At 47.5% G+C, this 26074-nt stretch overlaps 1 protein-coding gene across 6 annotated transcripts in view; it reads left to right on the top strand.

Moving 5' to 3' along the window:
• USP48 (ubiquitin specific peptidase 48) overlaps positions 1-17311 on the top strand; it is a 57953-nt gene extending 40642 nt beyond the window's left edge. For 5 of the 6 annotated variants that reach the window (XM_040988048.1, XM_040988050.1, XM_040988045.1 and 2 more), the window contains 11 exons: positions 123-245; positions 518-579; positions 777-887; positions 1866-1996; positions 2280-2386; positions 4009-4113; positions 9328-9483; positions 13086-13211; positions 15059-15107; positions 15806-15832; positions 16787-17311. In XM_040988048.1, coding sequence (XP_040843982.1) covers positions 123-245; positions 518-579; positions 777-887; positions 1866-1996; positions 2280-2386; positions 4009-4113; positions 9328-9483; positions 13086-13211; positions 15059-15107; positions 15806-15832; positions 16787-16809 — 1020 coding nt within the window. In that variant the 3' untranslated portion in view covers positions 16810-17311. The remainder of the gene's footprint in view (positions 1-122; positions 246-517; positions 580-776; positions 888-1865; positions 1997-2279; positions 2387-4008; positions 4114-9327; positions 9484-13085; positions 13212-15058; positions 15108-15805; positions 15833-16786) is intronic. The other variant, XM_040988049.1, reaches the window with a different exon arrangement.
• Positions 17312-26074: the final 8763 nt, after the last annotated feature.

The following is a 26074-nucleotide window of genomic DNA, read 5'->3' as shown; positions in this document are numbered from 1 at the left end:
CATGCCGGCTGCCTGGAGCAGCTTCCCAGGGGAATTGACGTGACGCTTCAGGTGGGGGGGAGTGGGAGAGGTGAGCCCTGAGCTGTCAGCAGGAGACAGTTGATTGCTTCATTTTCTTTCAGATTTTAGAAAGAGAAGGTGAAGAAAACGAAGCCTTACATAAGATGATTGCAAACGAACAAAAGACTTCTCTTCCAAACTTATTTCAGGACAAAAACAGACCATGTCTCAGTAACTGGCCAGAGGTACAGTGGTCCCCACGAAGGGGAGAATTAATTCAGCTTGGCTTTTTGAGAAAAACCCTTGCTAAATTCCTGATGAGTGAGAACAACCCAGCTCATTCTGATTTGTTACCTGCTCTGGAGGGTGTACCCCAGCTGGCGGCCTCTTGGTATAAAGCTCCATTTCCGTTTTAGTATAACACTTCCAAAGGGAAATCACAGTGTATGTCTCAAAGAGTTTGTGTTCAATGTGTGATGAATTAATGTGTGCTTTTTTTGTGGCTTTCATATTCCAGGATACGGATGTCCTGTATATTGTCTCACAGTTCTTTGTGGAAGAATGGCGAAAATTTGTTAGGTAGAAATCAGACATTTTCTATTTTCCTTCAATTTGGGTTGGCTCCCACACATTAGAAAAGTTGTTGAATTCTGTTTGGCTAACTGTACACTATATGCTTTCTTTGGTAAAAGTTCAATGATTCTTTTACTTAGTATTTAAGAAAAAGTCTCCTCCTGCACTAAGATTACATTTATCCCGCTTTCTCCTCTGAATAGAAAGCCCGCACGATGTAGCCCAGTGTCTTCGGTGGGGAACAGTGCGCTTCTGTGTCCCCATGGGGGACTCATGTTTACATTTGCTTCCATGACCAAAGAAGATTCTAAACTGTGAGTTTCTGGTTTTTCTGTTTCTAATGATGAATGAAGTATGTTTAATAAAAGTTCTCATCTGATGTTAACAGTCTGTTTTAAGAAACTAGTTCTTGGCTGAATGCATTAATGAAGGGAACACTTACCTGTATAAACATAAAAAGAAAGGAAGAAAACCTGCTTCCCCAGGAAAGCCGCGCAGCTGCGCGCACTCCAGTTCCCTCTCTGCTGTACCCAGTGTCCTCCGCCATGGCCTCGTAGTCGGCCTGCTTTTGGTTGCGAGTTTTCCCTGCAGCTGCCAGGTGTCACAAGCTGGAGCTGCCGAGCTGACCCCAGCATTCCAGGCTCGCACAACCAATATTTTTTTGTTGTTTCTTAATTGATTACATTGTATTATGCGACAGTTTTATAGGCACTGGGATTCCTCCCCTTCTCCCTGCCCCCCCACCCCCATGGTGGATTCCTCCACCTTGGTGCATTACCACAGTTCAACTTCAGTTGAGATTCCTTCATTCCAAGCATCTACCAAGTATAAAGTCCAGCGTATTATTGCCCAGATAAGTTCATCAACAACCAGTATTTCACTCTGCTTCTCAGCTATGGATTATGCCCCTGATGTGACCATTTTATTCTGGATGCTTTCTGTCCTGTATTTGAGGGCTTTCTGTCTCAGAAATTATTCCTTTAAATAGGCTGCTGTGCATATGGGATTGGTTTAAGCTTAAGCATAAATACTGGCATGCTGTATTTACCCTTCTCACTTTAATCAACCTAGATTTTGGAGTTTTTATCGTGTAGATTCTTATCACTCCAATATGTTCAGTTTCATTGCTTGTGTACCATTGTTTAACATTTTTCTTGCTGATAAATGTATACTTTTCCTCTAATGCTTTATGATAAATACTGGTTTTGGTTTTTGGCTCAGGAGACTAAGGTGGTTGGGTTAGCTCTCTTCATTTGCATGTGTCTTAATGCATATTGTGTTTTCTTGCACAGTATAGCTCTCATATGGCCCAGTGAGTGGCAGATGATACAAAAACTCTTCGTCGTGGATCATGTTATTAAAATCACAAAAACTGAATTGGGAGATGCAAACCCTTCGGAAGTGCAGTATATTTCTGAGCCTAGTAAGTTTTCCTCCACATGTGTTTCCATTGGGAGAGGGAAAGGATGCGTCAGCCTTGCGCTCTATGCTTCATGTGAAAGCTGGGATGGTGGTGCCAGCTCCCCAGGCAAGAACCAGAACCACACATACATCCAAGTTTGTGACTATTAAGTGAACTTTCTTAACATTTTTTATACAATTATTTAAAGATGGTTAAATGCATTTTCTCAATTATGTTTTCTCATTCTTTGCTTCTTTGGTGGTAATTCACTAGTCACTTTGGTTTCTCTCTTTTTTTTTTTTAGAACTCTGTCCCGAGTGCAGAGAAGGCTTACTGTGTCAACAGCAGAGAGACCTGCGTGAATACACCCAAGCCACCATCTACGTCCATAAAGTTGTGGATAATAAAAAGGTACTGCTCCCTGTAGTTGCCACAAGTAGCAACGACCAAGCTTGCTGCTGCTGCTGTGTTCTGTGAGAGCAGTCTAGGGCAATGTTTTGTGTCCTCTGAACTGAGCTGACTCAGAATTGCCATGTCAAATGAGAGGGGATTGCTAATCCTCAGGCTTGGTGCGGTGGTCTGGCAGCTAAAGTCTTTCCCTTGAACGTTTCGGGAGCCCACATGGTCGCCAGTTCTAATCCTGGCAACCCTGCTTCAAATCCAGCTTCCTGGTAGAGGCCTGGGAAAGCAGTTGATGATAGCCGAAAGCCATGGGACCCTTCACCTGTGTGGGAGATCCGGAAGAGGTTTCTGGCCCCTGGCTTTGGATTGGCACAGTACTGGCATTCACTTGCCGGGGGAGTGAATCAACAGATGAAAGATAATCCTCTCTGTCTCTCCTCCTCTCTGTATATCTTACTTAACAATAAATAAATATTTTTTAAAAAGCTAATCCTCCACTTATAAATGTCAGTGTCCCATATGGGCACCAGTTTTTTTTCTATGGGCTGTTCCATTTCCTGTCAGGCTCCCTGCTTATGGCTTGGAAAAGCAGTACAGATGCTCAGTGTACAGTAAATTTATCTTGGGGAAAATACTAGGTGGATTCCAAAGTTTTCATACCAAAATACTGTAAGTTTTAAATTCTAGTTTCTGCAAATGTTATTTATTTATTTTTTAATTTATACCAACTGCTTTTTTTAAAAGAAATTTATTTATTTTTATTACAAAGTCAGATATACAGAGAAGATCTTCTGTCTAATGATTCACTCCCCAAGTGACTGCAACAGCCAGTGCTGTGCCAATCTGAAGCCAGGAACCAGGACCCTCTTCCAGGTCTCCCACATGGGTGCAGGGTCCCAAAGTTTTGGGCCGTCCTTGACTGCTTTCCCAGGCCACAAGCAGGGAGCGGGATGGGAGGTGGAGCTGCCAGGATTAGAACTGGCGCCCATATGGGATCCCGGGCGGGTTCAAGGCCAGGAATTTAACCACTAGGTCACCGCATCTAATGTAAAATAGTATCCAGCTTCCTAATTTGAGTTTAGTGTCAGTATTTTACTGTATGCTAGAAATAAAGCACTTCCAAACCCTTCATTCCTGACTCCTCCCACCTGAACTGTGATAACTTGAAAAAGTTTTAACAATCTGTATACTTGATGTTGTGTCATTCACCTATGAACTTCCTGAAAATAACATGTACCCTTGGATAGCAGTGACTTCTCCATGGAGACATCACACTTTTATGGCTAACGAGGTAACTGTAAGAATGAGTCATAGGGAGGCCCAGCACAATGGATCAGTGGTGAAATTTTCACCTTGCATGCCCCAGGATGCATGTCCTTGGTGTTCCACTTCCCATTCAATTCCTCTGCTTCTGGCCTGGGAAAGCAGTGGAAGACGGCCCAGAGCCTTGGGACCTGTGGTACCCATGTTGAACAAGCAATAGGAAATAAGATATTTGACCCACTCTATTTTCTGCCAAAAATAAAGGTGTTTCTTCTCTGGATACAAGTTGCCTGCCAAAATTCCCAGCACAGAGTCTGCATCCCTGCCTCGTGACTGACTGCTTCTCTCTGTCCCTGGTGATGTTGCAGGTGATGAAGGATTCTGCTCCGGAGCTGAACGTGAGTGGTTCGGAAACGGAGGAAGACAAGGAAGAAGCTAAACCAGATTCCGAAAAAGATCCCGATTTTAATCAAGTATGTATCCAAGCTGCTTTCTCATTACACTTTCTGAAATCCTCCCAAGAGCAGCCGCCTGAAGCCCTTGGGAGTCTCACTGGGAGGTTGGTTCTCCGCCCGCCCGCTTGGTGTGTTTTCCTTTGTCTTGGCATTGCTACAGCAGTCCTAATTTGGAAAGCCACAGACCAAATTCTTCAAAAACTTGCCATCAAGCAGTTAAGACTGAAGTACAATGTAACACATTTTTGGCTAAAGAACACTAAGACCCATTTGTCCATTTGTTAGTAATGATTGGATTAAGTATTAAAAAGTATTCAGGAAGATGTAAAGCTCTCATAAATAAACAAACAGTGGCATTCATAATGGAGTCCTGTACAAGAGGTTTCTATGTCTCTAATTAACATGTTAATCAAGTGACCAGATCAGCTGATGCATTACTTTGCTTTTCCATTATAACACACTTAAAATACTTCAAGTCTATTTTGTGTTTTCTGTTGGGATTTTCTACCCTCTCATTTAGTTGCTTGATTATATTCTGCCTGTTCCTAGTGATACTGGAGAACATTGTCTTAAGGACAAGAAATAATGTGGGAATGTGTCCCATTCATGTGTTATGTGGATGAGTTCAGCTTCTCAAATAGTCAGAAAACTGTTCTGGGAAATTCTATAGATACTGTGCATTTGTTAACTTTTTTTTTTTTCCATTTCAAGTTTCGTTTTTAAGAGATGTGATCTGTTTGCTTTTTTAGTGCTGAAATCGTGCAGCTGGCTTATGGAGAGCGAGCTCCCTGAAGGAGTGGAAGCGTCATGACGGCCATCTGCTGCCTGTGTTACAGAGCAGGGTGGCCGGGCTTCCTGCTCTCATGCTGAAAGTCTGAAAAGCCCTCTTGAATCTTAGTCTCCCTGAGATAAATTTTAGTTGCAATTTCTCAAGGAATGTGTTAGCAGTTGTTTCTCCTAGCTTGTGGAACTTTTCCAAGTTGTTTCATAATTTTATTTCTCTGTTTGAAAGGCAGAGAGAGAGAGAGATCTTCCATTCACTGGTTCACTCCCCGCTTGGCCACAACGGCCACAGCCAGGCTGATCCAAGCTGGAAGACAGGAGCTTCTTTCTGGTCTTCCATGTGGATGCAGGGCCCAAGTGTTGTGCCATTATCTGCTGCTTTCCTAGGCACAGGAAGCTGGATTGGAAGTGGAGCAGCTGGTTTACAGACAGAGGATTAGCTTGCTGTGCCACAACACGTGCTCCCAAAATAATTCTAAAACACCTCTGAATGAGCAATGACATGCGGTTCTGCACACGACCATGCTGACAGTGATCCACCACAGCTTTTTACAGTGCTCCTGCTGGATTCGTGTTGGTATTCTTTGACTCCCCCATAAGGCTGCAGTGCCTAGAACTGAGCTGTTCCAAAGTGAGGATCCAGGAGCTTCTTCTCAGTCCATCACACAGGTGTAGGGACCCAAGGACTCAAGCCATCCTCCACTTCTTTCCCAGGCCACAAGCAGGGAGCTAGATGGAAAATGGAGCACTGCAATATGGCCTGGTGCCCATATGGGATCACAGCGTTTGAAAGGGGAGTATTTGCCATTTGAGCCAGCCTGAATTAACTGTGTATGGCCTTTTGCATCTATTTTTAGTCGAATATCTATATTTAATCGAATAACATCTTCGAGGAATGCACATTTTTTTAGTTTTGGGAGGATATTATAATTAAGTAATGTCCTTATTACACATGGGAACATGTGTATGTTTTGTGTTCCTTAGGGTAGTTTTTTAAGATGAAAGTCAGATAATTTGTCCTTGCAGATGTCAAGTTGCTGTCCCTAATCTGTGGTCAGTTCTTTGTTTCCAGGTCTCCAACTCATGTCTATCTTTTCAAGCCTCATGACTCCAAACAAATTTACTTGCTTGCTAGTTGATCTGTTCCGTGTGTGTGTGTATGTGTGTGTGTGTGTGTGTGTGTGTGTGTGTGTGTGTGTGTGTTTGTTTGTAATCATATAGCTATCCTGGTTCTCAATTGGTTGACAAAACTATATTGTGGTTATTATCTCATGGTAATGTGGTTTAGTAATTAGTTGGGAATCATGTCTGTTTTCCAAATCTTTTATTGCCTGCTCTTAATTACTCTCTGATCTCTTGTTAAGCCTTGTGGATAAGATGTTATTGTCCTTAGTTTATCTTCAGCCCAGGAGTTGCTTAGAAAACATTTCAAGTGATTTGGATTTGGAAAAGTGAACTTTTGTGAATGTCTAGTTTTACTCTTTGTGGTCATAACCACAGAGTGGATATGGAATTGCTCTCCTCAATTGTGGATCACAACAGATTGCACATTTATAAACATGATAGAGAATGTTGGGGAACGTTTGCTTTTTATGCTGGTACTGTTTTCTGTACTTTATAATTTTCCTCTGTCTTCCTTCTCCTTGTTTGGATGTTGTAATACTTTAGGATGTTTTAAATATTTTTGGCTTGTGAGAAATCTGTGATCTTCCTTCTGCAGCTGCATGGATGGTTCCTGAGGAATGTCAGTCTTCAGAATGTCGCCCTCCTTGCAACTTTTCATTGTTATCCATCACAGTTTCTCAGTGTGCAGATCATTTTTACAAATGCTGTTTAAATCTCATAAAAAATGATGCATTTCTACTTACCTTGATGGAGAGGAACAAATCCCTTTTCCTCTAATCTAGATCAACCCTATGTTCTTTGACATTATGTAAAATTTGGGTTAATAACTTTGTTTGGATTTAAATTCTATGAAAGTAATTTTATGAAAAGCCCTTAGACCCATTTCAAATCAGTTAGTAACACATTTGTCCTGCTGTTTTAGTTACAAACAAGGAGAAGAACTTCCATTGCTGGTTCATTCCCCTAATGGCTGCAACAACAAAGGATGGGTCAGGCAGAAGCCAAAAACCTGGGACTCTGTTCTGGTCTCCCACGTGGCCATTTTGAGCTGCCTTCCCAGACCTCAGCAGGGAGTTGTGCTAGAAGTAGATGAAGCTGGTGTTTCAGGCCTTTAAGCCACTGCTTCTTCACACCAGTCCCAACAGATGTGTGTCACGTGATGTTTAGTGCTTTGTTTTTTGGTTGAAATCGCACATTGTTCCTATTTTTTCTTACATTCCCAATTGTAGAATGTAGTTTCAGTTTAGCCTCCACCATTACCAGTCAGGATTGAGGAAAGTGGCACCAACGTTTGTGTTTTGTTGTTGTTGTTTTACTACATTCATTTCCTTTTATCTTCTGAATGTGGATCTGTTAGACTCTGGACTAATCTGAACTCAGCCACTGCAGTGCCCAGCCAGTGGGTGGCACCCTGGGCCAGCGCTCCTCTGCTTGTGTCCTGCTCATGCTCCTCTCTGCAGATCCGTGACACTCCATGGGTTTGACCCCTGCTTAAGTAGATCGCTAAGCTGCTTGTCTGCACAACTGTCACTTTAGTCACAAGTATGGAAACCAGACCCTGAACCTCAGGGTTAGTGCATCATAATTTAATTAAGCAGAGGAAAAGATTTTCATTTTTTAAAAAGAGACGGACAGAGTTCCCATCCACTGTTTTATTCCCAAAATGCCCACAGTGGCTAGGCAGGGAGTTCGATTACTTGGGCCTCCACGGCTCCCTCTCAGTGTCTACATCTGTGGGATGCTGGATGAGGAGCCAGGGAATGGGACCAAACACAGGCACAATGATGTGGAGTACGGGCAGATTTACAGCCTACCACTAAAACAAGATTTCTTTTCGTAAAAAACTCCTGGGCCCATTGCAGTAGCCGAGTGGCTAAAGTCCTTACCTTCCATGCGCCAGAATTCCGTGTGGGCACCAGCTTATGTCCCGGCTCCTCCACTTCCCATCTAGCTCCCTGCTTATGACCCGGGAAAGCAGTGGAAGACAGCCCAAGGCCCAGGAACCCTACACCCACATGAGAGACCCAGAAGAAGCTATTGGCTCAGCTCTGGCCATTAGGACCACTTTGGGAGTGAATCAGTGGATGGGAGATCTTTCTGTCTCTCCTTCTCTGGAAATCTGCCTTTCTGATAAAAATAAATAAATAACAAAAAAAAATTCTGCTTTCATTTCCTAGAAGCAAAGACAGTGCCTTGTTTCATGCTTGCAATATACTCATAAATAAAACTGACGGAAATATCCTAATGTCCTACAGCTCCCAGACTCAGGCACATCCTGCTCCTGCACCGCCCCAACCCCGCAGGCACGTTCACACCCCAAGTGGCCACAATAGCCAGGGCGGAGCCAGCCTGGAGCTTCATCCAGTTGGCAAGGTCCCAAGCACTTAGGGTCAACTTTTATTGTATCTAATGTTATTATCATGGCCGGTGGCTTCAGCTACTGTGACATGCCCCATCAAGTATGTCTTAAGCAACTGATTCCCAAACCTGTAAGCGATCAGGTGCATGCTATTTTGTACCTCTCTGAGCTATTACTGTTCAAGAGCAGCTATGCCACTGTCAGCACTACCCCTAGCCCATTTTCACTCTTTTCCTGACATTGACTTGGAGCCCATTTTGTTTTCCAGTAAATTGTTCCACTTGATGTGATGACCTCTTCATCTGATTCTTTTACACTTATTTAGCTATGTCTTCCAGTTCCTGTTGCATCTAAATGGTTGCATTGAGATGTAATTGTTCATAGCCTTGCTGCAGTTGAATCCAGGAGCCAGAACTCAATCCAGGTCCCCCCACATCGGTTGGCCCCCTTGCAAGTGCTGGCATCCCGTATTGGCATCAGTTCATGTCCTGGGTGCTCCAGTTACCATCCAGCTCCCTGCCATGGTCTGAGAAAGCAGTGGAGAATGGCCCACATCCTGAGAGGCCCAGATAAGGCTCCCAGCTTCAGATCGACATGGCTTCAGCTGTTGCAGCCATTTGGGAGTGATCCAGTGGGTAGAAGATCTCACTGTCTCTCCCTCTAGGATTCTGCCTTTCCAATAATAATAAGTAACTAAATTCAATAATCTTATATTTTTCCATTCTTATTGTATTCTGATTTAACAGTCAAACTTAACCATTTTGTTCTTCCTGTGACAAACATTCCTGCTGACACACGGAGAAAGATACATGTCACTTGAGTTTTCTGTGAACCAGCTAATGCTGGCTAGCTTCCACCCATTGTCTTGAATTTCAGTTGTCTAGGAGCCCCGTGTGTCACCTGCTTTTATAGGGGTCATACAAGATTTCAAATCTCAGATTCTTCACTTTGCATCCTCCCTGCAGAGCAACGGAGGAACAAAGCGGCAAAAACTTTCACATCAGAATTACATTGCCTACCACAAGCAAGTCATCCGACGGAGTATGCGACATAGGAAAGTCCGTGGTGAGAAAGCACTTCTCGTTTCTGCTAATCAAACACTAAAAGAGTTGAAAATCCAGGTGAGGAAAATGCCCTTTCCCATCTGCTCTGTGTTAGGCAAGCGTCTGTTCCCCTCGTGTATTTGTGCAGGAACCTGCTTGCTCTCAGTCTTGCCCTTTGGATCATTCTCTCTGCTAGTACTGGGACATTGATTTTAAAATAAAGAGACTTAGCTTTGCAAATAGTCAAGACTTGCTGTGAAGCTCAAAGTGATTTTGTGTAGCTCTCGCAGTGAGAAACATTGTGAGCTCCTTATTTTATGCCTTGTCCACCTTGCTCTAGGTTGTTTGTTTTGACCATATTGTGTAGTGTTTTTTTCTTTGCTTGGATTTTTTTTTAAAAGATTTGTTTATTTTTATTGCAAAGTCAGATATACAGAGAGGAGAGACACAGAGGATGATCTTCCATCTGCTGTTTCACTCCCAAGTGGCCGCAACGGCTAAAGCTGAGCCAGTTTGAAGCTAGGAGTCCAGGGCCTCTTGGTCTCTCATGTGGGTGTAGGGTCCCAATGCTTTGGGCCATCCTCGACTATTTGCCAAGGTCAGAAGCAGGGAGCTGGAAGAGAGTTGGGGCCACCAAGATTAGAACCAGCGACCGTATGGGATCCCGGCGCATTTAAGGCGAGGACTTTAGCCACTTGGCTACTGCACCAGGCCCTGCAGTGTTTTTCATCGATTATTTAATAGGCAACGGAACCAGTTGCTAGGATCTGCTGTGACATTCCAGAGTGGTCAAAAGGCAGCCACTGAATTGACTGCTTACTAACATGAGTTGGGGATTCTTTGTGTGTTGGAATTTTCAAGTTTTCTTTTGCTCTTTTTGTACATTGGTGTTTCCCGAATTGTCTAAGGGTTCAGCTTAGCGCATGCTCCTCCCATCCCTACAGAAGCCTGCACTGCTGCATGTCAGTTCAGTGACTGACAGGCCTATGCAGATACCTCCTGTATTGTTAGGTCTAGGTGTCAGTGCTAAATGAGCATCCCAGTGGTTCATCTTAAAGCCCAGGCGAAGGAGCTGATGAATTCAAGATGTCCATGGCAAAAATCTGGCACCTAAACCATTTCAGGCACTGCTACATATCTAAAACGTTGACCAAATTCTCGTATTCTCCACTTTTATGTGGCTTCGTTTACTGGTTATGTGTGTTTCTTGTTGCTGATATTTATCATTATAATTGAGGCCAAAGTACAGGCTTCCTTTGAGGGTGTTATGTGTTCCAGATTGTCCTGGGCACAGTGTTTCCCTTGGTTGAACCCATCGTTCTGAAAATAAATGTGTTGGCATAATATCTTCACTCTGTTATTGTACCCTTTACATCTAAGGAAGCCTGTTTCTATCACCGGCTTTCTGCCTGTCAGTGGTAAACCTCGAACATTCAAAACCTTTAAATTACAAAAGGGCCCCTGTGGATAAAGACATTTGGTAAAGCCTGTGCTGCCTTTATTATGAACTGTTTTTGAAGACTAAATCTGGAGTCAGCAGAAATGACCTCTCCATGTGAGAGCCCGATACCTGTGGGGACACGCTGCCGCTGGCAGGTGCAGCTGTTCACAGGCAGCTCCCAGATGTGTTCATGGCAATTCGTTGGCAGAGGCCTTTGCTCTCACCCCCACTCTTGGCTGCAGGGACCTCTGTGATCTAAACCAAGTCGAGACAAAAGGCAGTGAAATATAATTTTCTCCTCTCTGCTCAGTGGTGGTATCTTTTAAAGCTTCACCTCGATGTAACCCTGCACCCAGCAGCCTGGGTGACTCTGGAGTCTGATGGGCATGTGTGTGATCCTCAGTTGGCTGCTGGTGGGTGACTTATACAAAGCATGTGATTCCTTTTGTTCTGTTTGATCGAGCTTTTCCTCTAGGGATGGTACATTTCTGGCTGAATAGGATGACAACCTTAGAAAGCTGTACTTGTTTGATTCCAGACATATCCACCACATGTAGTTGGTGGAAACTGTGAAGAAACTTGCCCAATCATTAGTTCATTCGCCTGTGATGCCATAAAGTAAATGAAGTGCAACTTACTCATCTCCTTTCTCAGAAGATGCTAAGTGTTAAATTGTCTTATTTTATTTCCCAAAGATAGGCCTTCAGTGGGTGGCATTGCCTACCTTAGAAGGCTAAATGGCTGGCAGCTTCTGCATTGCTCCTGCATTTCCTGATTTCCGTCTCACCCTCCCTTTTTGCTAGCAAAACTGTTTCTGTTCTCTTCTTCCCAAGAGGTCAGAATAACACTCCCTCTTCAAGCACACCTCTGTCACGGTGATCATGCTCGCTTGTATTCTTAGTGTTTTGTGCCATGTGCCTCAGTTGGCCTGCAGGATGCCTCTACCAGCAAAGGCTCACTCATTTTCTAAAACCTCTCCCACACCAGAAATAGGCTTCTTGGTACTGGAAGCTCCTTGATGATGCCACTGCAATTGGCTTTGTAAGCCACAGACCTCTGTGTACCTGGTCCCGGCCTGCTCCTCCAAGGCTTCTGTGCTTTTAAGAAGGGAGATGAGACTGGCCCAGCAGTGGGGGAAGAGTACCTCATCCCTGCCATTGTTCAAGCTTGTGTTAGGTGCACAGTTTTCCAAGCTTGTTTGGTCATTCTAAGTCAAAGTACAAACACTGCAAAATGTTTTTCCCAAAACCTCAGGACGTTGAAACATAAAATGTACATAATAGAATAAGATTCAGTGAGCATATAGCTAAAATAATAAATAGATAAAGTGAATGTCCTGTTACTTTCTTCCAAATGAAGAGTTAGACCCCGGCGGGTATTTGGCATTGCAGACATTTCAGATTCCCTTGTGCATACTAGAGTTCAAGTCCTGGCTTTACTTCTGCTGCCTGCTTTGTCCTGGAAGGCTCAAGTTCTTGGGTCCCTGCTGCAACCTGCCCAAACCGTGGATGTTGCAGGCGTTGAAGTATTAGAACAGTATCACTTTATGAAGGTACCTCTGTGTGCCTCTCTGACCCCAACGGCTGCTTGTCTTCTAGAAAACAATTATGGGGGAAGAAACCTTTCTCAGTGTGACCCCCACCCCCCAAAAAAGGGGTAACCATCTTTGTGTATATTAACCTTTTTCTTTTTTGCTTTTTGCACTTGGCCATAATTGGGGTGGGCAATAGATTTGGTCATTACCCCTAGACATTCATATTTTGTTTTCCAGAAACAAGACTCAGTTCAATAATACATGATAATTCCCAGGACTAGATTGTTTTCTCGGCCTAAAGAAGTAAGATTAGAAAAGAGAGAAGTCCCAGTAGGCATCCGGTTAATTTAAACCTGGCCCTTAGGAAGGCTTGACTTGTTGATCTGGGAAAGGTGGCTGACAGTGATGACTTTGCTGAGTCTTAGCTAGAGAGCCGAGTGGCCCAGCCCTACCTTTTGTTTCATTGTTCACACCCCTTCCAGTGGGGGAGGCCTGCAAAAAAAAAAAAGTGTTCATTGTCCCCCAGTTCTGTGCCTCCCCCAAGGAAGTTCCCAAGGTACATGAAGGATTGCTGACCCCATGGGGTGTTCCCCGTGGGCTGAGCCTTTCTCTGTGTTTAGAACCTGTGCATTGTTTTGTTCAACTGTATTATGGGTCTCAGTATTTGGCTTTATGCAGACTTTTTTTCCTTTTGTATTGTCACAGATCATGCATGCATTTTCTGTTGCTCCTTTTGATCAAAATTTGTCCATTGATGGAAAAATTTTAACTGATGACTGTGCTACCCTTGGCACCCTCGGCGTCATTCCTGAATCTGTCATTTTGCTAAAGGTAAGTAATAGCACCTTAGCTATGTTTCGGGTAACACTCTGCAGTGTGTCAGTGCCAGAAAAGGTGGTGGTGACAAGTATTCTGAGCAGGATGTGGTTCCAAAGACTGCAGTGAGCTTTTTCCGGCCTCCAAGATTCCCCAGTCCTGGCTGAGCCACAAGAGCCATAGTGGAGACAGGACATCACTGATTGCACCCGCAGCATCAGCAAGTACCTGTCCCCAGAAAGTCAAGATGCTGGCTTCCTCTAATCGAGTGTTTAGTCTGCCCCTGCCGAGGCAACTGCCCATGGGACTATAGCTGCTGTCCAGAAGAGTATACTAAGGATACCGATGTCTAAAACTTTCCCTAAAAAATTCCTGCACTGTCCCCTAGAAAAAAGTTCCTGTGACTTACTCTGCATATTAGAATCTGAATCTGTTATAACAATTATAAAAATTCTTGCTGTTATCACTGGGATTTTGGAAGTTGTGTTTAAAACAGTATCTGTGGGTTAAGTCTCCTTTCAAACCACAGTTCAGTTGAATTGCTCGAATTGCTCGAGCACATGTCTAGTGAAGCACCCTGTCCTTACCTCCTGGTTCAGAATAGTGGTGTAGTCTCCCTCATCCAGGGTGCCACTGCCACCCAAGGGTTGTGGCTTTCAGCTTTGTTTTGAAGATTTGCATATATAGATTTGGGAATGGAACCCCCATGTCTAAACATGAAATTCATTTATGCTTCCTTCTGCTACACCTTATACATACAGTGTTAAGGTCATTTTATCCAGTATGTAATCCCGTGTATTGTCACTACCGCCTGTTACCAGAGGTCTGTTGTGGGATTTTCCAATTATTAGCATCATGTCAGTTTTGGATTTTGTCATTTTGGGTCAGGGATGGCCAGCCAGTCAAGGGTAAGACATGGGTCTCTCGTCATGATGGTCAGTAAGTACCCAGCTGACTTGATGGGGTTTTTACCCATAGTGTGGTACAGCTGCTGTTTTGCAATGTGGAGGTTTCTGAGACATTGTCAAAGAAAAATTGAATCGGCTTCATTAGCCAGATCTGCCTCTCCCCAAGGGCCTAATTTAGTCTCCTGCCCTTGCCTCTTATTTCTTGAAGGCCCAAAGGCTCCCAACTATGCCAAGCATGGCTGTCTCAGGTGGCAGGGTACGTGTCAGGTCTTAAGCTCTGAAATGCACACTTCCCACAATCCCAGGTCTGCTGTGATAGTTAGGCGCTGGAATGATAAGGCCGACCCACCTTGCTGCTGTTGCCATCCTACCACCTCCTGCACTTGGCTCTTGGCATTTTTTCTGAAGCTGTAGAATTTGCAGAATGATCTTGAAAACCTGTTGAGTATCTGGAGCCTAATGACCCAGTCCAAACTCCTAGAAAAGGCCCACATTACAAAGAGTTTCTGCTTCATAGGGCAGCTAATCTCACCCTAAGCTCAGATTCACTGTGGGCTTCTGTCCTCAAAAGGGAATGTGGCATTTCGTTCTTGATACTGACAGAAAACAGAGGGGTGCTTTTTACCTAATTGGTGTGTTTTGAGAAGACCAACCTGGCTTTTCATTTTACCTCTCTGCCACCCCTGACATCTTCACTCTCTGATTCAGGGTATCTAAACAGTTCTAACAGTGTTTTTGCACCAAGAATTCTCCAGTGATGGGTCTAGAGCCACAGGCAGAGCAATCCTCATCCATCCCAGTCTTGTTGGCTGCGGTTGGAGCTGAATCCACCACTGGACAATGTGTGTGGTTAGCAGCGATGGCCCACTTGAAGGTGCTGCTCATCCGGCACGTTCTCCCTCACTGCTTCCATTTCCTGGGGTTTTGAATCGTCTTCATTTTTTTTCTCCCTAGGCTGATGAACCAATTGCAGATTATGCTGCAATGGACGATGTCATGCAAGGTAAGGACGAATTTATCTTCCTTGTATAATTTTGACTGCATGTTGTTAAGTTAGAATCTTAGGAGATTGTCTTGAAAGATCAAAGAAAGAGGGAAAGGTATCTACAGTAATTTAGGAAAGGAGCAGAGAGGTGAATATTGGTGACTTTGCCAACCCAAGACTGCATCCCCAGTGCTTGACCTGTGAAGCCACCAGAGTGGCTCAATGGCCGCAAAGAGCACCACATCAGGAGGGCCGCTTAGGAGCAGGTGTATGCGGCGGGATTAGCTTACCTTGTAGTGAGGGAGTCATTAAGTAGGAGGCCAGCATTATAGGCATGCTATTTCAAAATAAAGACTTTCAATTCTGGAAGAAACTGCTGCAAGAGTCAAAGGGGCTTCTAGAAGGTAAGCGGGAGGAGGAGAGAGCCTGGTTCTCCAGGAGGGGGGATCAGGTGTCTTCCCCAGGCCACTCCTTACATGCTGCCCTGCTGGTATGGACCTTTGAAAATGGTGCACGTGTGTTGCTTTGATAAAAATAAACACAAAGAAAAGACTATCTTCCATTGACGCCATCCATAACTTCTGACATCGCCTTCCAGGTGACTGAGGCAGTTAGAAGCTATTTTTAACCTTTTCATCTTTAGGCATTGATCTTATTACGGTCTGTCATGACAGCCTTTTCAACTTGGAATTTTTTTTTTCCTCCCCCTTTTCCAGTTTGTATGCCAGAAGAAGGGTTTAAAGGTAAGTTACATTTGTCATGTTCTGTTCATGAATGTCAAGAGTCATACTGTAATTTTCTATTAAAGTAAAGGCTGTAATTTGATTTTAAATTTTAATTCAATCTGAGTCTCATGACCGAAATTAATTTTAGTTAAATGCATTTATTATTCTCCCTTCATTATCTTGCTGCACTCAGGCCTCTCTGGGTTTCCCTTGTGTCAGATGTCCATGTTGATTTCTCTCTCTTTTTTCCTATTAATGGACGGATGGAAAATTAGCACATGGAATCCCAAGATTTGTATCTAAACTTTTTCAGTTTCTCCTATCTTAGAGCAAAACCATTTATGAGTAACTGTTTAGAATTAGTGGTGGAAAAATTTGCCTTAATTATAGATTCCATAAAAAGCTTTAATTACTATATTTAGAGTGAAGGTACTTGTGAGACTATTGCTTCAGGTAGAGACCCGATGGTGCTGCGTCCTACATCTGGGTCATTGCAATAATGCACACCAGTAATATTCATTGCCAGGTGCATGACTGTGGCATTTACAGATTTACCAGCTTTGTGTGTGTGTAGCGGGGGGCACTCTGATAATCCAAAGAATGAGTTTGCATCAGTTACCAGGGCTTCTTGGCTAAAGCAAGTGAGCAGCAAAGCCACTGGCCCACAGTGAGTCGCTCCTTAGGTTCAGTTTTGCTGTGTGCACACCACTGCCACAAAGGAACACTGAGGTGATCAGAACGGATCTCATGAAAGCATCAGTGTAATCTGATTTCCTTGAAGATAGGTGAAGGAAACCCATGGCTTTCAGCAGGAACAGGATGTAGCGTGAAGTCCATGGTTTGTTCTTGCCCTGGACCACCCCGGGGGACTCCTGGGTGCTCGGCGAGGGCGGAGCTTTCTCGGCAGGAGGGATATGTGCATTTACAATGTCTGCTTCACAACCCTCCCTCAACCTGTGTTTCTCTTCCCAGGTACTGGTCTACTTGGACATTAATCTTTGAACACTTGCTGACTGCTAAGAAATGACCAGAAAGGAAGAGGACACGTTAGGGCATTAAAAAAAGAAAAAAGGTGAATTTTGAGAATTAAACCATTACCTGACTCTTCCAGAAGGCAAAAATCCATTCAAAAGTGACTGTCCCAAATGCCTTATGTCGAATAAAGCAGATTGCACTGATGGATATCAGACTTGAAGGAAATGTTTCAGATTTTATATTTAAGGGGGGTGGTGGGTGGGAGGGGACAAATGAAGATTGAACAAGTTTAGTAGCAGTGGCAGTAAATCATGTTTACATATGAGATTTCTAGTCATGGGAGGGAATAAAGTTCTGTTATATTTCCTTGATGAAGTTTCATACCAGTCACATTGGTCCATAATTTGTATCACCTAGATGGGATGACATTCTGCTTGGATCTAAAAGTAAATCTTTAGAGAAATAACCTGCTTACCAATACCTGTCTTTGACTCATATTCTACTTTCAATAAAGCATGAAAGTGAAGAACTCGTTGTAGTTGTGGAAAATGTCTTCAGATTTAGACTCTTCTGTGTGTTAGCCACAGCCACTCCACACCCACCCGTTGACAACCCATCCCTGGGGCTCCTGCGGTGAGCAGGGCATTGTGCCGCACAGCTGGCTTCAAAGGCCTTTTACTTAGATGCCTTTCAAAAAAGGCAGCATCTTCCTGCAGTCTGCACTGCTGTGCAAAAGCGGGAATCAGATGCACCTGCACGTTTGACAACGCTGCCCGCTCTGTCAAAGGGGAAATTGGACTGAAATAACAAGGCTGGTAGCAGTTTGCTCTTGCCATACTCCAACTCTGCTGGTCTGAGTGGATCTGTTAGCCCACTTGGTTCAAAAGAGAAAGTATGCAGATGGGGTGTGCTGTTTTGTCCAACTCGGGATGGTTCTTAGAAGCAAATAACAGGAACGATTAGTCTTGTGAATGCTGTGGAATTTTTATGTCTTCTGTTGAACACATCTGTGTTTCTGAGTGAGATGGCAGTTGAGGCATCTCTCATGGACACTTTTTGACCTTGGGTTTGTGCTTGGTGTTCCCCACCCCTACCACACCCTGCATGAAAAATTAAACAAATAGACAAGAAAGGCAGATTTCAGTTCGAGGCCCTATAACCTTAATGGTAACTCTCCAGAATACCACCTTTATCAGGGTAATTATGCTTGGTTGGTGAAATCCTGAGTTCTGGTTTGAAACACTCCCCCCCCCCACATTGTGCTCCTTCTGGGCACCCTGGGGAGTCATTGGGTGTCTAATAAGCCTGTGTGGGATAGCAAGAGCTGCACACTATAGCCAAAGGGCCCCGGGATTGTGCCCATGCTGGGCCAGGACTTGAGGCTGGGCTCGTCCTCCTCCTCCACACTAGAGAACTGCTGTGTATCTTAGGGCAGCAACACCCACCACACAGCTGAGGCCTTAAAAGCACTCACAAGGTCCCTGCCAAAGCTGCTTCCTTTGCCTTACTACACAGCAGCCCGTGAGCCAGGGAGTTCTTTCTGGGGGATTGACCTCAACATGGCTGAGATTTCTGTAATGTTTTCTCTGACTTGCTGCTGGTACAAGGTAATCTTTTTAAAATCTCTGCTGCTCAGTAGTCTCAGCACAACTCTGTGCTGTCCAGCGTCTGTCCTCAGAGCCTCTGAGCTCCCTCCTTCCTGACCAGCAGCTTTCCATGTTCTGCCAGTGCTGCTCAGAGTGTCACACAGGTACCAAGAGCGCTGAAACGGCAATTCCAGAATCCTGGTCGCTGACCTCGGACCCCTGAGCATCGGCCTCCTAGCTACCCAGAGTCAACAGGGCAGTGTCACACTGCACCCCCTTGCCACCTCATACAGGGAGAACAGGTACAAGGTTTAACTCAGCCTCAGTCTGCTTGCCCTTATTTGCAAGTACGTGGAGCCCACTTCCCTGCTCAGCTATGATCTCACGTTCTCCCTACTGGGCTTTAGCGCCCGTGGGTGGCTCTGCTACCTGTCTCCCATGGCAGGCACTGTGACGCTTCAAGCTCTCCTCCTTTGATTTCTGACTGATCTTTAATCCTGTAGTCACATGTCCAGTGTGCAGTGCTGGCACACGTCGTTGCTGTTGCCAGAAGTACACGTGGCCATTTGGATGCCTTCGTTCCCAGGGGAATAAGTATCCTGTGTATTTATGAAGCGTTGCTGTTGATTTAAACAGAGGTGAATGTCTCTTTACTTTTGTGGAATCCTAATCCAAAGTGGATTTTTTTTGTTGTTGTTATCTTAACTGTCCAGTTGATGGGTGAGATTGGTCAGACCCTGGTTAATATTAGAAGCTAATGCTCAGATTGAATAACCTGTTTTAAATACCAGGGAATAGTTTATCTCTGTCTAAACAAACCGCTGAAGTAAAATGAGCAGGAAAGCCTGTCTTTCCTGTCCTGGAGCTGTGGAGCAGGGGCCCAGCAGTGCTGTGCACTGAGGACAGAGTGCAGGCGCCTGAGAGAAGACGCTGGGCCTATGGTAGTGGTGCCCCTGCCAGGCTACAGCTCTGCAGTCTAGCACACTCCTATGCTGCACAGGTAGAAATATTGCATAGGGGTTTGTGCTACTAAGATGTAAGTAGGCACAGCTCCCAATGGCCAGTTGTTTCTGTGTGACAGTTCTTGGCCAGGTACCTTGTGCCAGGAACGCTATCCAGTGAGGAGACACACCTCCCAAACCAGCCTGGCTCTTGATTCAAGCCAAGGAGGCTGGCACAGCTACTAGGGGCAGTTGTAGAATGGACACATTTTGCAAGTTGGGTCACCTGTGTCGCAGATAATTCCACCATTTACCTTGAAATCGGGAAGCACTTCCTGTTGCTTGGCCTGCCTTTGCTCGTCTCTGCAGTGACAGTCCATTGCCTCACTTGCCCTCCTTCCCTGAGTGGCAGTCCTGTTGGGGTCAGATGCTCTATAGCAGTCTTAAGTCAAAATCTTAGCATTTCTGAGAGAGCTGTGGAAACTTTTTTAAGCAAGTTCTTCCTAAAGAGGCCTTGTGGCCACATAGCCAGGTGGCTGGGAGCTTTGTACCACACCTTTTGCTGAGAGTCCCTAGGGTGCCCTATTACATAAATCTGCTTGGTCAGGAGGACAATGTAGTCGGTGGTCAGACAGCGAGCCTTAGGGAGGGGCAGAGAGGGAGTGTATGTGTGTGTGTGTCTGTGTCTATGTGTGTGTACACACACACCATATGTATTTGCAGGGACATGTTGAAAGGTGTTCAGAACACACTGAGGATTTGGGTGCTTGTGATGGACATTCCTTCTCCCGAGGGCAGTTTCCCATTATTTTCATTGTCTACCGAGAACATGGAGAGCAGAAGTGTGAGGTTCTGCAGGCCCCAGGCGGTGCCCTGCAGTGCAGGTGACCAAGCTCAGCACCTCAGGGCAGTTCCTGGTGTGAGCATCCTACTTGTCCTTGTTTACCCTTGGAAACGGTGAATGCTGTTTGTGAGTGAAAAGAATACAGGACAGGTGTTTTTCATGTGTACCCCACCCTTCCCCAAATAAACCACAGAATCAGTGCTACCAAATTAAGCATGCTGCTGACCAACTAGATCCTCATTCTTCACTGGTAAGGCTTAAGTATCTTCTTAGAGCCTCCCTGAATTTTAGGAAGGTACAGGTCATGCAAATTGTCTCCCTGTGACTTCCCTGGATCGAGACAATCTCATCAAGGTGACGGGTCTGACTCTGGCATCAGCTTGCTAACAAAACGGAGGGCTTGCTGTGTTCCAGTCTACAGAGGCGACGCCAGGGATCCTGCAGGAGTGGGTCCTGCTGCTGCATGGCCCCCTGGCCTTTCCTACCCAGGGCCTTTCACCCTGTCAGTCTTGAGGCTGCTGTCTGAACTCCCCCTGAATTGGCCCTAAGAGCTTGTCCTACATAATTACAGTATTGATCTCAAATAGAGAACATCATCTGTTTCCTCGTAGCATGCCTTTAAAAAAAAAAAAGATTCAGAAATCCTGCTTTCAAGGACTTGGCCAGGACTTGTAGGCCAGGACCTTTGAAGTGAAATTGCTCCCAGACGGGGCGGGAGCCAGCCTTCTAACACCAGCCTGAATGGCTGTGTGAATTCCTGATCTGCTCTGGTGCTGCCAGGCAAGACAGGCCCTGAGCCACAGGAAGTGGGGGGACACTCCAGGGAAGCCAAAAAGGCGGAGGTGGACCGTTGCCGGCTGGCTCTGGGGCCTTTGCACAATTGTATATGGGTTTTCTTGCCCTGTTCCCCGCTGGTGTTTTGTAACCCAGGGAACGCTAAACTGCAGGCTCAGCCTTTTGTGATCTTGGCTGTGCCCCTTCGAGCCTCACTCTTGTCTCTAAAGGAAATTATATGTGTGGGCATTGTCAGAGATGACAGTGACACACAGAGGAGCCAGTGCAGTCCTGGAGGAAGTACCTCGAGTGTATCTGGAAATTGTCCATGGGCACTGCATAACCACTTGGCTTATGTCTGAGTTTTGTCACTGACTCCCCGCATTACAGGGACTGTGACCACCTGGAATGCTGGGACCCGTGTGCCCAGTTTGTCTTCTAAGTTGGGTGCCACAGTTGGTGTCAGGCTGGATTTTAACTTCACACCTAAAACCACTCCATCCCAGAAACTGGATTGTCATAGCAAGTGTGGAGTGGTCCTCATGCCCCAGACAGTCCCCTCAGCTTGTCAGAGTAGCATTGACAGAAAGAGTGGGTACTTTGGGACCCCCAAGTAGTACTCCTTGGCAGCAACAGCTTATCGGGCGAGAGCTCTTTTGTTAGTTTTTGGTGTGGTTTTTAAGATTTATTTTTTATTGGAAAGGCAGATACACAGAAGGAGAGACAGGAAGATCTTCTGTCTGATGACTCACTGCCCAAGTGTCCACAATGGCCGGTGCTGTGCCAATCCAAGCCAGGAGCCTGGAGCTTCATCCAGGTCTCCCACACGGATGCAGAGTGCCAAGGCTGTGGGCCATCCTTGACTACTTTCCTAGGCCACGAGCAGGGAGCTGGATGGGAAGTGGGGCTGCTGGGATTAGAACCGGCGCCCATATGGCGAAGACTTTAGCCACTAGACCACCATGCCGGGCTCGTTGGTTTTTCTCTTTTTTTTCTCTTCCAGAAAATAAGGACTCTCTCACTGTATTCCCATTCATGATTCAAAGCCCTTTGTGCCCCAAGAGTTTGTCCTGCAGCATCTGCAGGGATCCTTCCACCCAGTTGGGGTCTCCACTCCCCTGACGAAAGTAGCCACCTCCCATATCTCTTCAATGTTCCCATGCAGCCCACCCTTTGCTCTGCCAGGCCCTTCCCCACCTCATCAGTGCCTGGTAGGCAAAACCCTGAGAGCGTTCGGCCTTGGGTCTTCTGCTTTCCTGGTGGACAGGCCAGGCACACTCTCCTCTTTTAGTGTGGCTGGGTAGGGCGGGGTTCAGATGGGCTTTATTCCATACCCTGCAGCACTGTCTGGGGGTTGCTGCTGAGCCACGCCTTGTCATTCTCTAGCCTTCTTGGATGTCAGAAAAAAAATTTTTTAAGCCAGCTTTTATTTCTCAGCACTTGGGAAGTGAGGTGGTGGCTGGGTCACAATGCATTAAGTGTTGGAAAGAAGATGCTTGTGTCTACAGGCAGCCATGCGTGAGTGGTCATCCCTGAGTGGTTTGGATTGAAATAGGACAGGGAAAGCAAGACTCCAAGGCCTTTGTCTAGTCTTCCCTTCAGTAATTGGTGCCATGCCAAGCTGTGTGCCCTGCCCCCCTCCCTGGGGCATGTGCTGCCTTCTCCCCAGGGGCCCTGGCAATCTCAGAAGGGTGCCCCCCAGGACAGAAAAGATGCTAAGCCTCTTGCATTAAGGAAGGTTTTGTTTGGTTTTGGTTTTTGTGAAGCAGAAAATGCTAGGATTGAAAAGCTCCTTGGTTATCACAGAGAAATAGACCCGGCACACAGAGCTCTTGTGCTTTGGTCTACGCAGCCAGGGTCAGGCACATTCAGTCCCCCATTGCTAATGGACTCTATTTGCTAATAGGTTCCAAGGTCCTTGGCAACCATGGAGTGTGTGGGCCCAGACCCTGGGAGGGTTGGAACCATGGAAGGTCACACTGCTGAATCATGGGTTTGGTGCCTGCCTGCCTGCATGCTTTTCTCTCTTCTATTTATTTGAAAAGCAGTTACAAAGAGAGAGAGAGAGAGAGAGCGAGCTTCCGTTCATTGGTTTGAAACTCCCTAAATGGCTGCCAGCATCTGGGGTCATACCAGGTGGAAGCTCAGAACCTGGAACTCTAAACAAGTCTCCTGTGTAGGTGCAGGGGCCCGAGCACTTGGGCCATCTTCCCCTGCTTTCCCAGGTGCACTAGCAGGGAGCTGGATCAAAAGTGGAGCAACTGGTACTCCATATGGGATACCAGTGTTGCAGGCAATAGCTTAACCCACTGAGCCACAATGCCAGCCTGGATTGGGACGTTTCCTGCACCACGATGGCCACCTCCTGTCCTTGCCTCTGGCTCCAGGGAAGCCCCTCAACCGTGGAGTGTACATCAGCAATGCCTTCCTGTTAGACTCTGGCTCAGCAGGCAGGAAAGAAGCCTCTTTCCAAGGCAGAAGACTGTAAGTAGCGCTTGTGGTACAAAACTGCTGAAGGATGGATGGCGACGGTGAAGAGGACGCTGGGTGTGCACCCCTGTGAGACAGGCCAGCCCGGTGCATGTGGCCTGGAGGCCCACTCCTGTCATTTCCCAGGGAAGACCCATTACCCCAAGCATCTCCCAGGACTGAATCCCTTCTGTTTAGCCAGCCTCATCAGCAACTCCCCTTTGGTTCTGCATTGTCACGACCAGCAATGTAGTCCTGGTCCTGTTGTGGGCAGGAATCCAAAGCCTTGTGCCCAGCCCCTGCCCCTGCCATGGGCTGGGAGTGGGGGCCCCACAGTGAGCAGTTGGTGCTCCGGCCATCTGTCCCCATAGCCTCAACTTGTCCTCCTACTACGACTGTACAGAATATCTGGAGCTGAGCCACACCAGCAGCGGTGAAGCGGCCTCAGAGCTCCAGGAGCTTGGGACTGGAGCAGTCCACACCCCCAGGCTGCTCCTGTGCTTGGAGAAGTTTGAGAAACCCTGAGCTGGGCCTCTTCGCCACCCACAGCTCCAGGAGCTGCCAGAGAAGCACTGGGAAGGGCCAGCACCGCATCCCCCTTCCCCTCTGTCAGTTCTCATTTGGGAGGGGGGGTGATGGGGGTGAGACATTTCCTGTTACTCTCCCTTGGGGTGAGAGTCTTGGCTGGGAAACCTGGCCCTGGTCCCTGGCTGCTGTGGGGAGCAAGTGTCTGATCCTCCGGAATTTGATGTGAGAGCTGCTAAAGAACTCAGATCCTTTCCCTCACGAGGTGCAGTCTCTGCCGCTGTCGGAAAAAGCATAATCCAGCACCTGCCGAAGCACTGGTCAGGTGCGCAGTGCTGAGTGTCCGTCGGGCTCCCTGGCCCGCTTGTTCTGAGAAAGGTTTCTCTCTGTGGCCTCAGTCACTAGGACAAGGTGAGATCCCATCTCCCTCAAACCGGAGCCACACCCTTGCCCCTCACAGCTCTGACCTCACGGACACGATGCTGTTTCTGTGGACTTGGAAGGAAGCTGGCAGGAGCATAGGAAGTGGGGGACGGGGAGTGGCGGGAGGAGCCTCCGGCTCTGCCGAGCATCGCAGAGGTGTGCCAGCCAGCCCAGGTCCTGGCGCTCCCTTGCTGGATGACCTTGGGCGTCTTACCTCTCCCTGGGTCTCGGAGCTGCAGTCACCTCACTTGGGTTTTCACTTTGTCCTGACCTCATTTTCCTCCTGATGCTGTCTCCACTGTGACCCCCACATTCCTGGGCGAGCTGCCGGGTCCAGGGAGATTCCAAAAGCCACAGAAGGGCAGGATTGGCCTGGGTCCCCGAGTCCTTAGAGCAGATTCGCCTGGGGTGTGTCTCCCGCTAGACTCTGTCACCCCCACTTGCCCCAGAAGTTGTTTTCGTCGTTCCCCTGGGGCGCAGATTTTCAGCCAAACTGTGGTAACCCAGGCCAGCCCCTGCCTCCCTCTCTGGTCCTCAGTTTCCCCACCTGTAGGATGGGGACAAGGAGCGCCGCCGCGCCCGCGCCCAGCTCGGGCTCCGCAGTGAGGGGGGAGCGGCGCCGGGAAGGAGCGCTCGGCGGTCACGTGACGCCCCCTCCCCGAACTGCGGCGGTGGCGGCGAGCGCCGAGCGCGTCCGAGCAGAGCTGCAGCGGCCGCCGCGGGCACCGGAGTGCCGAGCCCAGGACACCCCCGGCCCAGGCCCGCGGGTGAGTGCGCCCTGCCCAGGCTGCGACCCTGCGGAGGGGAGATCGCTGGCGTCCGGGGTGCCCTGCAGCCCGCCTCCGGGACCTCGCTGGGGAAAGCCGGGAGGGAGGCTCGGGGGACGCGCGAGCGAGGACCCGGGCCCCGGGAGTGCAAGGGGCGGTGCGGCCCGGCTGACACAGCCTCAGGCTTCAGGGAGGCCCCGGCCGAGCTGGCTGGGGCCCCCGCCTGTGGGGATTGGTCCAGGCCGCAGGCGGGGGGCGCGGGTCCCACCCCCTGGGTGGGTGGGTGGATGGGGAGTCCAGTTTTCCGCTGTACAGGAGGAGGGGCTCCTAGGGCAGAGGCGTGGAGGAGGGGTCCGGCAGACAGCGTCTGGGGAGGGGCTCCGGGCCCTGCACCCCCATTTCCAGGGAGAGGAGCTCTAAGGCCTCGGAGGATGGAAGTAGGGGGTCCTCAGAACCAATGGCCCCAGCGGAAGGCAGTGATGTCCTTGCGTCCCCAGGGACAGCGCAGTCCCCCGCCGCTGTTCCTGACCCGCCCAGGAGCAGGGCGCACGCACCACGCAGTCAGGAACCCCTCATCACCCCCTGGCTTACTAGACGTGTGAGGGCGGTGGGAATTCGCAGGGCTGTCTGCAAGGCGGTCTGCAGGCGCTTGGGCACCGCTGGGCTTGGTGAAGAAAGCTGGTGCAGCCATACACCAGAAGCTCACTCCCCTTCACTCCACCCGCAGAGACCCCCGAGTCCTTGTTGGGGTCACAACCCAAGCCTAAGGTAGGCTTGGGAAGCACACGGCAACCCTCACATAGCACACTGATGTGACCCCAAGTTCCTCCTTCCCCAGCCTGACAGGATCCTGGAGCCAGACAGACCCTGGGTGACCTGCAGGAGGGAGGGGCATCGACTGAGTTCCTTGGAAAGGCAGGGGAAGGCAGAGCAGAGAGGGCAGCAAGAACCTTGCC

This window comes from Ochotona curzoniae, unplaced genomic scaffold (assembly GCF_017591425.1).
Source record: "Ochotona curzoniae isolate NIBS_2020 unplaced genomic scaffold, NIBS_Ocur_1.0 contig_4792, whole genome shotgun sequence".
Classification (NCBI taxonomy): Eukaryota; Metazoa; Chordata; class Mammalia; order Lagomorpha; family Ochotonidae; genus Ochotona; species Ochotona curzoniae.
The sequence above is the reverse complement of the archived record's forward strand: the minus strand, read 5'-3'. Positions and strand labels throughout refer to the sequence as shown.